Source organism: Aythya ferina, assembly GCF_964211825.1.
Source record: "Aythya ferina genome assembly, chromosome: 17".
Lineage (NCBI taxonomy): Eukaryota > Metazoa > Chordata > Aves > Anseriformes > Anatidae > Aythya > Aythya ferina.
In genome coordinates this window covers 1,021,893-1,035,188 of record NC_140316.1, presented here as the reverse complement: position 1 = coordinate 1,035,188, position 13,296 = coordinate 1,021,893, and the positions used below count along the sequence as shown (strand labels likewise).

Here is a 13,296-nt window from a genome sequence, read left to right as displayed (position 1 = left end):
ATCAGTATTTTATGTTCCCTTGAGGCCAAGTGGTATCAGCTGGCCATATAGCATTCAGGTTTTGGAAAGAAAAAAATCATTGTATTCTGAAATGCTGATTGCATCAAATGGCAACTAGATTGGAAGGCAGCAGTCATGCTGGGCTCAGGCAATTAAAAACTAACTTCGATAATTGGTGCTTGCTGAGCCTCTATAGAAAGAAATGAATTAGGAAGGAAAACAATAAGGAAGGGCATACATTAATTTTGCTCTGCAGTGGATAATGTTGAGTGTAAGAGATCTAAGGAAGAATTGTGTGTCTCAAGGATTTTCTCTTAGTTTTTCAGGAGGAAACCTAAGAGTCAATGGGGAGGGGTTGCAAATTTAATCCAGACAGTAATCTCAGAAGCAGGAATCAGAAAAGTGCAAATAAATACAGCATATAAATAGTAGATAGCATTTCCTGCTATGAACTCATCATTTCTGACAATGCGGTCCAACAGAGAACTCTCCCTTGCTGGCAGTCCTGCTGGGCAATCTCCATTCTCTGTTCCCTGGGTAATGGCATTCCCCTCCTCACTGCTAAGCTGCTCTGGATATTTGTACAAGTAACTCAATAAAGGATTACCTCCCAGAACGTCTATATTGTGGCAAGCCCTGTGTAACTTTTATTCAGCTTTGAGATCTGTAGGCAGTGTGTCCATACTACCTTTATATAGTGTTGAGTACATTGTCAGTACTCCACAAATAATAAATGCATTCAACTCAAATAAATGCCCACTTCTTCTTCAATAAGTTATACATGTATTTAACAGCCTTTTCTTGACACTCACAAGAGTTCATGTATCTCTGCTCACCATTCCTCCATTTATTACAGTACATCCTTTTTTCTGGCTCATGACAGATTTCTGATCTACACTAGTGTTTAAGGGGGGTTTATTCAGCAGCGCAGAGTGGAGGACAGCCACGGGACACCACAGGGCTCTCCAGCAGAAGCAGACTGGAACTCCCTTTGACAGAACTGCAGAGTTTGTTAGCTGCTGGCTAAGTGCTGCTAAAATGCATTTTTACAATGTGTGAAGGACATGTCCTGCAACACTTCTCACACGAGTAGTCCCCACTCTCAGTGAATGGGACTATTTGAACAATTATTATGGGAGTAAAAACAGAACAGGAGTGTCTGGAACAAAGTACTAAGGTGACTGAGGTTCCTGTTTGTCTGCCAGGGCACAGTGCTATCAGTGCCAACACTGGTGGCTGTTTGACCATTGACTATTTTAAGAGGAAACCATGGTCAATATGCTTGCTTGCTCTAGAGTCTCTACCACTTCCATGCTTTTCCTCAAGATATAGTCATCAAAGGAGTAAAATTTTGATTATCATCAAACCAGTGATCCATTTTCACACGGAATTCAGTGGAAAGCTGCTTAAATCCACAGCCAAGCACTACAGAAATATGCCCCACTGAGGTGCTATAAAATGGAGAGGCAATGAATTTACTTTCTAGTTCCAAATGAGCAAATTTGAAGTTTTAAACCACCAAATGTGATAGGCATGCTCAAGTACAGCATATTACTAAACTAGAAGAGGACAAAAGCTACACCCCAGCGAGCATCTTCCATTCCCTGTACCTTATGGAAAAAGAAATACCAATTATAACTTCATTTTGTTCTTTCATCCTTATTTAATGACTTGTCCAACTCATTAACCTAGTATTTAGCTGCTGTTCTTTATGGCTGGATTTTCCTCATTCCCCTCAAAATCACAGCTATGTCCCAATCCTTATGCACAAAGGTACACAGCTGTCTAGCTACATGTATTTCTTGTCCTGTTGCTATTTCCATAAAGGAAACCAAAATAGTTATTCTGGTTTCCAATTCTGTACAATCAAAATGCAAAAATATTAATAATTAAGAATATACCAAGAACAAAACTGCCTTCTTCCAAAGATGAGGAAGGGAGTTGGTTACTGTCACAGATAGATGCTTGTAAGTCAAATAAATTAAGTGCACTTCAGAATGATGGTGGTGTGTCAGTCTCATCATCTCCATCCTCAACTCCTATTAGGCATCTCAAAGGAGTGCTTCCCAAAGTTCATTATTTTCTCCCAACAACAGTTACTTATTGCTACATTTGCTTTTGCTGAGCCTGGACTGAGCTGTTTACTATGTGCATACTAAGAGTATAAAATATTTAGAGTTTATCCTAAGCAATATCGCAGTTCAGGCTAATGATCGTTGCCCAGGACTGGGATCCATGCCCTTTGCATTTCTGCTCTCCGAGCAGCCAAACGCTAAGCCATAGAATTGTTTTCTTCCTCTGAAGCAGCAGCTGGTCCCTTGGAAGACACCATAAGCATCTCTGCCGAAATCTGTGTAATTGCACATGTTGGTATGGTCTGTTCTTAACGGATCCTCTCCCAGACAACACACTGTTTTCTCAAGCTGGCTTTGAAGACTGTGTGTGTTTAAAAATAACTTCAGGAAAACACACACATATATTTTGCTATAAGCTGTGTACAATGTGTACTGTGTACAGAATATTAATTCTTCAATATGTGATTTTGTGAGATTGCCTCACTGGCATCCTTATTGCTATACATGCAACTGTTTTGTGTGCAAATATGATTCTAAATGCGAAGTTTTAGCTTAGCACATTCACAAAACACTATAGATTTCAACCTGTTGCTGTGTAACAAGGGTGGTTTTTTTGAGACAAATCCTTAATATGCAGTAAGTGGCTATGCTACTCTTTTCTGATCATGCTTTGTCTGGCTATGAAACTAATTAGCAGAATCTGGTGACCTGAATGTCAGAACCTCTAATATTTCAACAAAAAGCAAAATCCTTAACTCAACAGTCAACATATTGCAGAGAGATCTGCCATACTCTCCTGCCTCTCTTTTATGACTAATAAAGATGAACTTTGTATGGGGGCAAAGGGGGTGTTTTCTGGCCAAAAAGCTAGAAACCAGAAGATCTAATTACAAGTTTAATGCATTTCAAGCAACTCAGTGATCTCTAATTATTGCTCTAACTTACGTATACCTGTCTGCAGGTATCAAAGACAAGATGAATCCTACTGAGACAGATGTATTCTCATCATCCCTCTGGCACAACTGAGACAGGCCAGCAACTTCACAGAGGAGGTCTGGAGCACAGCAGAGAGGTAAACCAGGACTCCTGGGTCTCAGGCAGGATCCTCCTCAATAATCCTTCTGTTCAGCTGAGGAACACTTTGCTGCCGTAAGCATCTTCCCTGTGCCAAGCATCAGGGGGAGTCATTATTTCAGAGGATTTGTAATAGACTGCAGAGTCCATCACCTCCCACCTCTCAAAGATGGATGGAAATGAAGCTGACAGTGACTTGAGGTTGTTACCAGCTGATTTCATGGAGCTGGTGATACTGATTCACTGGCACTAATCAGGTGAGATTAAAAGGACTGGTTGGACAAGGAAATGGACTCACCAAATTAAAGATTTGCACTTCAAAAGCTTTCTATCTGAACAGCTGCCTGTTGCAGCCCCGACCTGTCCCCTATCCTGGGGTGAGACAGAGTGGTTAAGCCTCCAGGGCTGTCAATCTTGAACCACTCAGAAGCACTGAGGAAAAAAATCACTTAAAAAGTAAGATCTAGCTCAAAATGAATTGTGTAATAAACCAACTGACATCAAAGTAAATCCATCATATAAACGAGTAGAGAGTATTTTCACTGCTCCTAGAAAGAGTTTGAACTCCTGGAGTAAGCTTATTTCTGAGCAAATGTCCACAAAATCAAGCTCTAAGGTAATGAAGTGATAAGCACTCAAAAATATGATGGATGGAGAAATAAGATTAGCTCTACTTCATGTACATTTCATTCTCAATCACATACTTTAATGGTGAAGCAGCTGCAGAACTTGCAAATGACAAGCACTGCTTTTGTTTTCAGATCTCCTGCATAAACCATTGCATAAACAGCCACAAGCATGTGCTTCTTGCTCTGAATTGTCCTAAGAACATGCTGTGGGTTTGCAGCAGGGAAGTGTTCCCAGAATTCAGTATCGTCTGAATTACAGAACTGCAGTATCCCTCCCTATCTTTGTTTGTTTGCTTGTTTGTTTTGGAGTCCCTTGTAGCAGCTACTGTGCTGGCATTAGAGATCAATGTGCCCACAGCTGTTGAATAAGGTCCTCAGTTACTCGTCTGCCTTTGTAAGAGGGAAGAACCTTCTGCAGATTTAATCTGGTTCAGCTATTATTACCTTTCCTGCCTTTCCTACACCATTTTTACAGCATCTTAGATAAAACCTAGCTGGTTGCTGCTATGAAAATTAGGTCTTCTATTGTTTTAACATCAATTTTGGAGAGTTCAAGGTAAGGTTTGTATTAGAAAAGTAGGGGGTAGGAATGGTTTGAATTAGACTTTCATTATAATTAGACAGGAAATTATGAAAAGGTGAAATATAATTCACTGTCGTGGTTTAACCCGGCTGGCAGCTAAACACCACGCAGCCGTTCGCTCACCCTCCCCCCTCCCTCTCTGGGACGGGGGAGAGAAATGGAAAGTGAAGCCCGTGAGTTGAGATAAAGACAGTTTAATAAGACAGGAAAATAATAATAACAAAATAATAATAACAATAATAACAATAATGTTACAATGGTGATAATAGGAAAGTAATAATAATATGTACAAACAAGTGATGCACAATGCAATTGCTCACCACCCGCTGACCGATGCCCAGCCTAACCCCGAGCAGTCCGGCCCCCTCCCCCTGGCTAGCCACCCCTATATATTGTTTAGCATGACGTCAGATGGTATGGAATACCCCTTTGGCTAGTTTGGGTCACCTGTCCTGGGTCTGTCCCCTCCCAGCTCTTACTGCACCCCCAGCCTGCCTGTTGGCAGGACAGAGCAAAAGGCTGAGATGTCCTTGGCTTGGTATAAGCACTGCTCTGCAACAATTAAAACATCGGGGTGTTATCAGCACTCTTCTCATCCTAAGCCAAAACACAGCATTCCACCAGCTACTAGGAAGAAAATTAATTCTGTTCTAACTGAAACCAGGACATTCACTAAAGCGCTTTCCTCTAGCAAGCTGACAAGAAAAGTGCATTCTTGCACAGAGGAGTTCATGGTATATTACTGAAGCACCATTGTTTTTAATGTATACCTCTGCCTGGGCACATTCAGCCTGTTTCCATTGCACTTTACATGTGGGCAGAAATGAGGAAGATGAGGCCCTCTGGCTCCCTTCTGTTCAATTGAGGGCCTTTTCTGTTACAAAAAAATTAGGCTAAATTAGCCCGTGGTGTAACTCCATGGAAGCCATTTGAATTACTGCAGACATTAATTTATACCACCAATCAATTTCTGCGTAACTTGCAAAGAACATGAAAATATGACTAATCTAAGAATGAATTAATTGGGCAGCTGTCTCTCTTTCATTTGTACACTACTGAGATAAACATTTGGAATAAGAAGCTGTCCTCATTATAATTTTCTCTCTTGTTGCTGCTTTGTGGGTGATATTTGTGACTACCACGTAGCTAAAATGTTTTCAGAAATTTTCTTCATGTGAAATTACTACAGTTCAGGCTTTTAAAGACAATTCCATAGCAAGGACAAAGTAATGCATGAACCTTACTTGGAGCATCTAAGAACCTGTAAAGATTGACAGTGCCAGAGCTCTTCAGGTTAGACTTTCCTCTGCAATACAACCATCATGACTCCACCACTGCCATTGGTCTAATTTGACTTCCCTCTAACTATGGCCTAAAGGATGATGGAGAACAAGCAAAACCCACTTTAACAGGCCAGCAAAACGTCAGTCGTGCTTATAAGACAGATGGGCAAAGAACGCCTCTGCCATGATACAACTGCTTTAATCCTTTTCTTCCCCACCTGTGAAGGCTGAGGCCCCATGGTTCAGCACACATATAGAAAAGGCACATCCTACCATGCTAGAGCTCCTTTATCTCAGTGTTTTACCCATCACCAGAGTAGCCAAGTAACTTGTGCATAAATTTATCAAGTTACCATCACTTCTTTTTTTTTTCAGCTTCACCTCCCTATTTAGCTCAGGTTTGCTGGAAAAGCAGGACTCCTTAGGAGAAGTCCTTCAAGTGGGTCCAAGGCAGAAGACCACTGAAGTTAATGGGACTTGTGGAGATAAGGATTTTGTCAACAGTAGCTTGAAAAATTACATAAGGCAAGCTGAGGCTGGCAAAAGATTTTTTCTCAGCCTTGTTTGCAGATAAGGAAGCAAGATTCCAAAAGGAATGACTGACTTCCCACAGTCACACAGGAAATCAGCAAAAGATATGGAAATTAATGCTGAGAAGCATTTCCATGCCTTAATCATAAAGGCAATCTTTGCTTTCAAATGCCAAAAACATTAAATATCCCTTTTCAATGACGGAATAAACATCAGTTTCACTGACTCAGAGCAATATTTCCATCTAATTTTTTTTAATGTTTTTTTACATTTTTAAAGCCATTTCAAAGTAAAATGGTTGGTACTATTATGACCTGTGTCAAACTGTAGGGAGCAGCAACTGTAGGGACCAGGGACCAGGGATGGCAGTCCAATGAACAAGTTGATCTGGGCAACTCCGCTGAGGATCTAGTCACACTAAGGTTGGAAAATGCAAGGTCAAGACGTAATGGGTGTATTTCACTATATTTACCACTAATTATGTAGGCTTTGAAAAATAAGGACTGAAATAGTCTCTTTCTGGGAAGCTATTAAAGTGTTATGCGGAGGAGATATATGTCTTTGGACAGCAGGGATTCACATCTTTTGTCTACTAATAAATCACTTATCATCTATCTGTTTGACCATCTCTGAGTAGTATTTTTATCAATTTGATATCTAGGTAGCTGCCCAGATAAGCACATTTTGTATAAATACATAATAGCCTGGGCCAAAGTCTGTTTCTATTTAAGCTAGATTCAGTTCGTTGTGTCTTAATTGAAAATAATGGTGTTAGAGCAGTGATCAAAGAACTGTTTCATTAATTGTCTATTAAATCATTAGCTATTAAACAGAAATAAAAGGTTAGGAATGCAACAGTCTATTCTGCCCAAAAGAATATGAATATCTCTCCAATTACAAAAGAAACAATATAGGCAGAATTAACAGTGAAAAGAAGCTCAAGATAAGGCAATTACATCCAAAATGTCTGACAACCCTTATTAGAGGGTTTAGCAGTATATATACAGAAAAGGCAACGCAAATCTGGAAGCAAAGTCAATATTGAGTTTACCAAAGGGGCTTGTAAAGGAAATATGTATTTTTATGAAAAAATACAGGCACACAAACCTTGTACTAAATTTTAACTCGGCTAATTAATTGTTATAGATTCAATCTTGCAACCAATACATGTATTTCCAGTTAAAAATTATGCCTGAATAGCATTCAGTCTGAGAGTACCTCTCAGTAATTTGTGACTAAAATCCATTATAACAGCGTTGTATTTTTCACAAAAATAACATTACTCCCATTTTGAGACCCTTTGTATCACTCAGACCTCTTATTTTCATACGTTAAACCAATAGCCTTGGATACCAGGTGAGAGGGGTGGGGGAAAATACAGTGCAAATCTTGTTAAACCTGTGCAGAATTTTGCCCAGTGTTTTGGTATGCTCTCCCCAAATCATTGAAAGTGGGAGGACCCTTATCAACTTGAAGGTGCTTTGGAACAGGTCTACTTCCACCTGGAAATACAACCCATTTTGAAAAAATCAAGAAATAAAGATGGTCAGAGGGCAAGAGCTTTGCTTTCCTGAAGTGCATAAATCCACAAATGCAACTCGTAATCTTGTCTCTGCTCAGAGAGGTCATGTCAAGTTTTATTTAGCTGCAAGCTTCAGTGGACCTCTTAAATTCAGGAACCATAACAACTTCATACCCAGCTTTGACAGGACATCCATATGGACAACTGCTGATTGAACTAAATGGACTTTAAACAAGCAGTGTTTTGAAATGCAACATCTCCCTAACATGTGCAGATACTAATTTTATTAGTGGAAGAGGAAGGGGAGTCCTTTTCCTGACCTTTTTGTATCTGGTTCAGTCTAGCATTCTCTAACTACAGCAAGTCCTAGAAATACCAGAAATTCAATTAATAGAAACAAAAGTCCACATACACTATCTTTTAGATCAGTATCTGGTTTTCTTCGTACTTCAAAAAAGTTTGAGGTACGAAGAAAAGACAGTCTGAGCAATAATATATTGATGATATATAACTTGGTGCTTGAGTTTATAATACGAGCACTTCATTGTAAACTGATAAAGAATAGCCACTAATCAGATACAAAGAGCTGTACAGTAAATAGCAAAAAAAAAAAAAAAAAAAAAAAAAAAAGGCAAGATTTATCAAAAGGAACTGCTTTTATGACAATTACATTAGTCATAAACAAAGATATTCATTCATGTCCTTTTTCATGTCCTTTCTGGTAAGGGCTTTCAAGGAAATTTGCTTACCAGAAAAACAAAATGTGATTTTTCTTTCCCCATCTAATATATAACATAAGTAGAGAAGCTGGAGCTCAGGCTAGAGATTCAAGAAACCTCTTCCATCACTGGCCAAGGGCAAACATTGGAACAGTCACTTTCATGAAAAGGGATTATTACACTGATTTACTTTGCAAAATGTTTTGAGGTCTGAGAAGTGCTAAGCATAACTCTGTCCCTGAGGATTCAATTGCACACATGCCTTTTCTCAATAACTTGAATCTTATTTATGAATAATTTGCCTTCATGATAAACAGAGATAAAAACGTTCATGAAAAAACTTGGAAACAAGCAGAAGTTGTCTGACCAAGACTTTTTCCCAAACCTATCATGTCTTTCCTATAGCTACTTAGGATCAAGTGGATGTCATCTCTCAACTGAGAGTCTCAGAAACAGGGTATCTCTATGAAATGTACAGTTGTTCTGTAAGCACTTTAACTGCAAAGGAATTTCTTTGTTGTTGGAAATAAAATGCAATGAGATGTTTGTTTTAGAGTATATAATATCCATAATAAGCTCATTCAGAGTTGTCAAAAGTAAGAAAGTGAATTTTTCATTCCAGCATATGGTCTTCAAAATAAATGACAGCTTTGCTTTGTGCATTTCTTTAGCCAGACACAGAACACAAAAAATTATCTGACAAAGTACAAGCTATCTGTTAGGACCTCTGCAGTCTTATCTAGAAAGAGGTTACATTGATAGGTTGAAAATACACAGGTATAGGATGTGGGTTTGAAATGCAATCTGAAGAGACTTTTTAAAAGTGTAAAAGGGACTGGGTCAGGCCTGGGATACAACCAGACATGATAGAATTAGCAGACATATGAGGAACTTCTTTTTTCAGAGCTCCAGAGAGAGTTTATAATAAGATCTACAGGTTATGGGATTACTATATGCAAAAAAAAGGATGAGTATACTATCCTATTTTTACAGCATTTTTATATAATATTCTGTATTTTCCTAGAATTGAGACAAATCATCTTTCTGAAATAAATTAATAGAGAATACAAGAAAACAACCCTATATAGAAGCCATTGTACTCACTTCCATTGTTCATTTAAAACAACAAAAAACAGCCTCAAGCCAGATAATAAATCAAATAAATCTACTAAACATGTTCAAAAGTACCTCTTTTATGCCTAAAAATAATAATGAGCTAAAAGCTGAAAGCCATGCAATGTGTCAGAAGTCATACAGTCAATGTCTTGATAAAGTTAAATTAAAGCTGTTTTCATCTCAATGCTGTGGAATGAGAACCAGCTGAACACATTATATTTAAAAAAATAAATAAAAAATTAACAGTTCACAGCTTTTGTTTTAAAGATTTTTCCAATATCTTTGTTATTTTCTATTCTCTGTCATGCTCCTCCGGATTTTGGTAAAGTTCAGTACTTGTAAGAGACTACTGAGTGGAAAGTAGGTGACGCAGTCAGAAGCATATACAGCCTTGCTACTATACCTAGCACTAGATAAATACCTAGCACTGCAGAAATAGCTATGATTGTATAAAAAGACCATTCCACGTTAAATCCAGAATGTAGGCTAGGACCCAGTATGGTGGTGCTGGTGGTGAAGACAAGGGAGAAAACTCACATTTTCCTCATGCCCACCTCTTGTAGGTGCCTTACCTTTATGACATCTTCATCAGCTGATTTGCACTCAGTGGACTCCGAAACATCAACCACCGACCCATCCTCCTGCACAGCAACGACCTTGACTGGAACGGACACTGTTTTGCCCGTCAGGATGGCTGTGTTAAGGACTTCCGTGTCCTGTATGCACACACAATTAAAGGATGAGTGTTACAAAAGCAAAAACTATAAGAAAGCTGCAGGGCTCAGACCACAAAACCAAAAGCCTTCCTCAGAGAGGGACAGATATGGGGAGCAACATTTCCTTGGACATACCCTGTGAGCTCCCTGCAATCAGTGGTGTAACAATTTCTTAAGCCAGAAGTTGTGTCTGGACCACCAAGTTCTGGTTTTGACAGACATACAGATTTACTCTATTGGAGCCAATTTATGGGTCTGGTTGCTGTGGAAATGAAATCTGTCACGCAATTAGGTGTGAAGACATGCCTGCAGAGTGGCAGAACCACAGTGCTTTTCAAGCACTATCTCCACAGAGTGGCAGCACCTCATCGCACCCTTATGTCCCAAACCATGGCAGTGGTTTGGGAGGTGATTCCCAGGCATTACAATAACAGCATTTTTTCCTTTTTGTTTCAGCTGAAAGAGTTCTCAGCTGAGCCAGTTGTCCCTTTTCTGGACATAAATGCACAATGAGAAACACTGTGCATGAGATAGGGTATTACAAACTAAGCAATGCCATATACAATTTTTTTTAATCTTTCCCCACCAAAATCCCACCTAGTGATGTTTTACCACATTTATCTCTAATCCTGATGAATTCACAGTGCTGGCACTCTAATGACTCCATTAACACAGCCTTCCTCTGCATCTCAGTATGGCTGCTGCTTGATTAATTAATCCAAGTGAGCTGCTACAGCGGTCCTTGCCTTGCATAAGCAAACTAGATCTGCAGACTGGAGGGGAACAGCCTCCAAAGGCCTACAGAGGAATTTGGCTCCGCTTAAGCAGTCCTTACTGCAGGTCCAACATTTCATACACACGCAGAACAAGGAATGATCTGTGCTTCAGAAAAGATTCAGCTCAGCCTTCTAGAAAAACTTGTGAGAGGAAATACTGCTTTAAATCCCTCTGCTTTTCATTTTTCAACTTCTGTGAAACTAATTGCTTGCCAGCTAGGGGAAAAAAAAAATAAAAGAAAAAAAAAGTTGCTTCCAACTAATCTAACTTTAAATTCCATTATTAGAATTGGTGGAATAAGAAATGGATTTTAGTGAAAAATTTGATGGCAGCTTGCATAGGGAGATATATTCACTATCATTTGCTTCTGTCTGCTAGCTAGATTGATAGAAAATAATGGGCATTGACCACAAGCTGAGGACAGCTGGAGAAGACCAATAAACACTTGCAACTAAGATGTATTATTAATCAATATTCGGAAACTTCTACAAAAGCACCTTGAATTAAATGAGTTGAAGTGCTAATAACACTAGTGCCAGCTAACTGATAGAGTTTACTAGAGCTTTATGGGCAGTCATGTTCCAGAAAAGCACTTAAACATGGACTTGAGTCCATTTCTGTTCAGAACAGCACTAAAGGTATGTGGCTCAACTTGACACAGATTTCAGCGTGATTTAAGTAGATTTTAGTGTTGTCCTGAACAGAGATGCTTTTCTGAATAATGCCGCATGAAATTAATACATCTTGGTCCTGTTCTTTGCAAGGCACAAACCAGATGTTTTACCCCAGTGACCGGTTTTTGTCTTTGCTGGATGGGATAATTTATAACCAGCTGCCATCCCTGACAGAAGGATGCTGGGAAACAGAGAAGTAAGTGAAAAATGAACAACTGTAAAACCTTTACAAAGGCTAACATTTGAACAAAACTAAGAAACTCCACTACCATGTAAAAACAACCAGCTACACCTCAGGTGGAAAGAGGTTGTGTAAGACAGGTGTAAGACAAACTGAAGGTGTTTCATCCACATGTCAAGAAGAGGTAGTTGGATTTTGCCAAACCAATGACAAATATTCCAAATACCCCTAGGCCATCAATTTGATATAAACATGCCACATACGTGATGCAGACATGGTGCTTCTGTGTCAGAATGCATCCAGTTTGTCAGCAGGCTATTTCTAAGCCATTCTTCAACAACAGACGCTTTTCGGGGGGATAGTATTTTTGCCAAGGTCACAAAGAATGAACACGTGACTAATTCTACTTCTGAACCACTTTCTCTTAGCACAGCTACAAAACTCCTATGTGTCAGGGGCAGGTGGCACTTGGATGCAATTATGGTCTGATCCAAAACCGTACTGAGTCATATATGAAAGACTTCTTTTGACTTCAGTGGACTTGGAATCAGGTTCTTAGCAGGCCTGAACTAATTTCTCCTTTGCTTTTTGTGTTATTTGTTGTACCACCATCATGTTGACCCTCCTGTGTGACAATGGATAAACAAAACCTCGAGCCTCCTTTAACTCTAAGTGCTGCTTAGCTACCAAGCTGAGAACATACTTTGATGCTCTGAAGGATAATGCAAAGTTTATAAAGAGATTTGCATTCTTCTGTAAACTCTCTGTGAAGCTTAGTGTGAGAGAAAGGGTCTTAGAAGTGACACCTTGCCACCCTCTGCCTGTGGGTGCTCTGCAATGTGCTCACCCGGCTTCAGACACAAGTACTGTCCTGACTCTTCCCACCTCCCCCGTACGTACAGATGCCCACACTGCCTATTAGCTACTGCTGTATCACTGAAACTACACTTCACTGGTAAGCAATTCTACTGCATAAATCAATATTTCAGAGGCCTGATGCTTGGATCAGGTGTTACGCAAGTATAATAGGCAGTGTAAAGACCTTTTTAAGAGCTGGTTATTTATAGACTGAAAAAATATATTTCCTCTGAGGAAGAAATATGAAGGCAGAACTGAACTAATTGACTGTCCATTAGATTTATAAGCAGGCTTCTTTTTATTATTATTTATTTTTTGGATCTTCAAGAGATTCTGTTAGGTTTGTTTTGTATTTCCATGATTAAGGTTTACTACAGGAAAAATGTTACTGCATTTGAAATACCTGTGCTGTTTACCACTAGCACAGTTTGAAATCTTGAGAGGGGTAATAAGGCTGATTTATATGCACAGGCTTTTATATTTACATGCATGGCTCAGCATCACTGAAACATCTGGAAAAACACTTGGGGACCACCAGCACAAACCTCTAACTGCTGA

The 13,296-nt window shown here is 39.3% G+C and overlaps 1 protein-coding gene across 4 annotated transcripts in view; it reads right to left on the bottom strand.

The window, feature by feature from the left end:
- The window catches only part of TMEM132B (transmembrane protein 132B), a 254,751-nt gene that overhangs the window by 34,242 nt on the left and 207,213 nt on the right, over positions 1-13,296 (bottom strand). For all 4 annotated transcript variants that reach the window (XM_084491622.1, XM_084491623.1, XM_084491624.1 and 1 more), the window contains one exon: positions 10,105-10,248. In XM_084491622.1, coding sequence (XP_084347748.1) covers positions 10,105-10,248 — 144 coding nt within the window. The remainder of the gene's footprint in view (positions 1-10,104; positions 10,249-13,296) is intronic.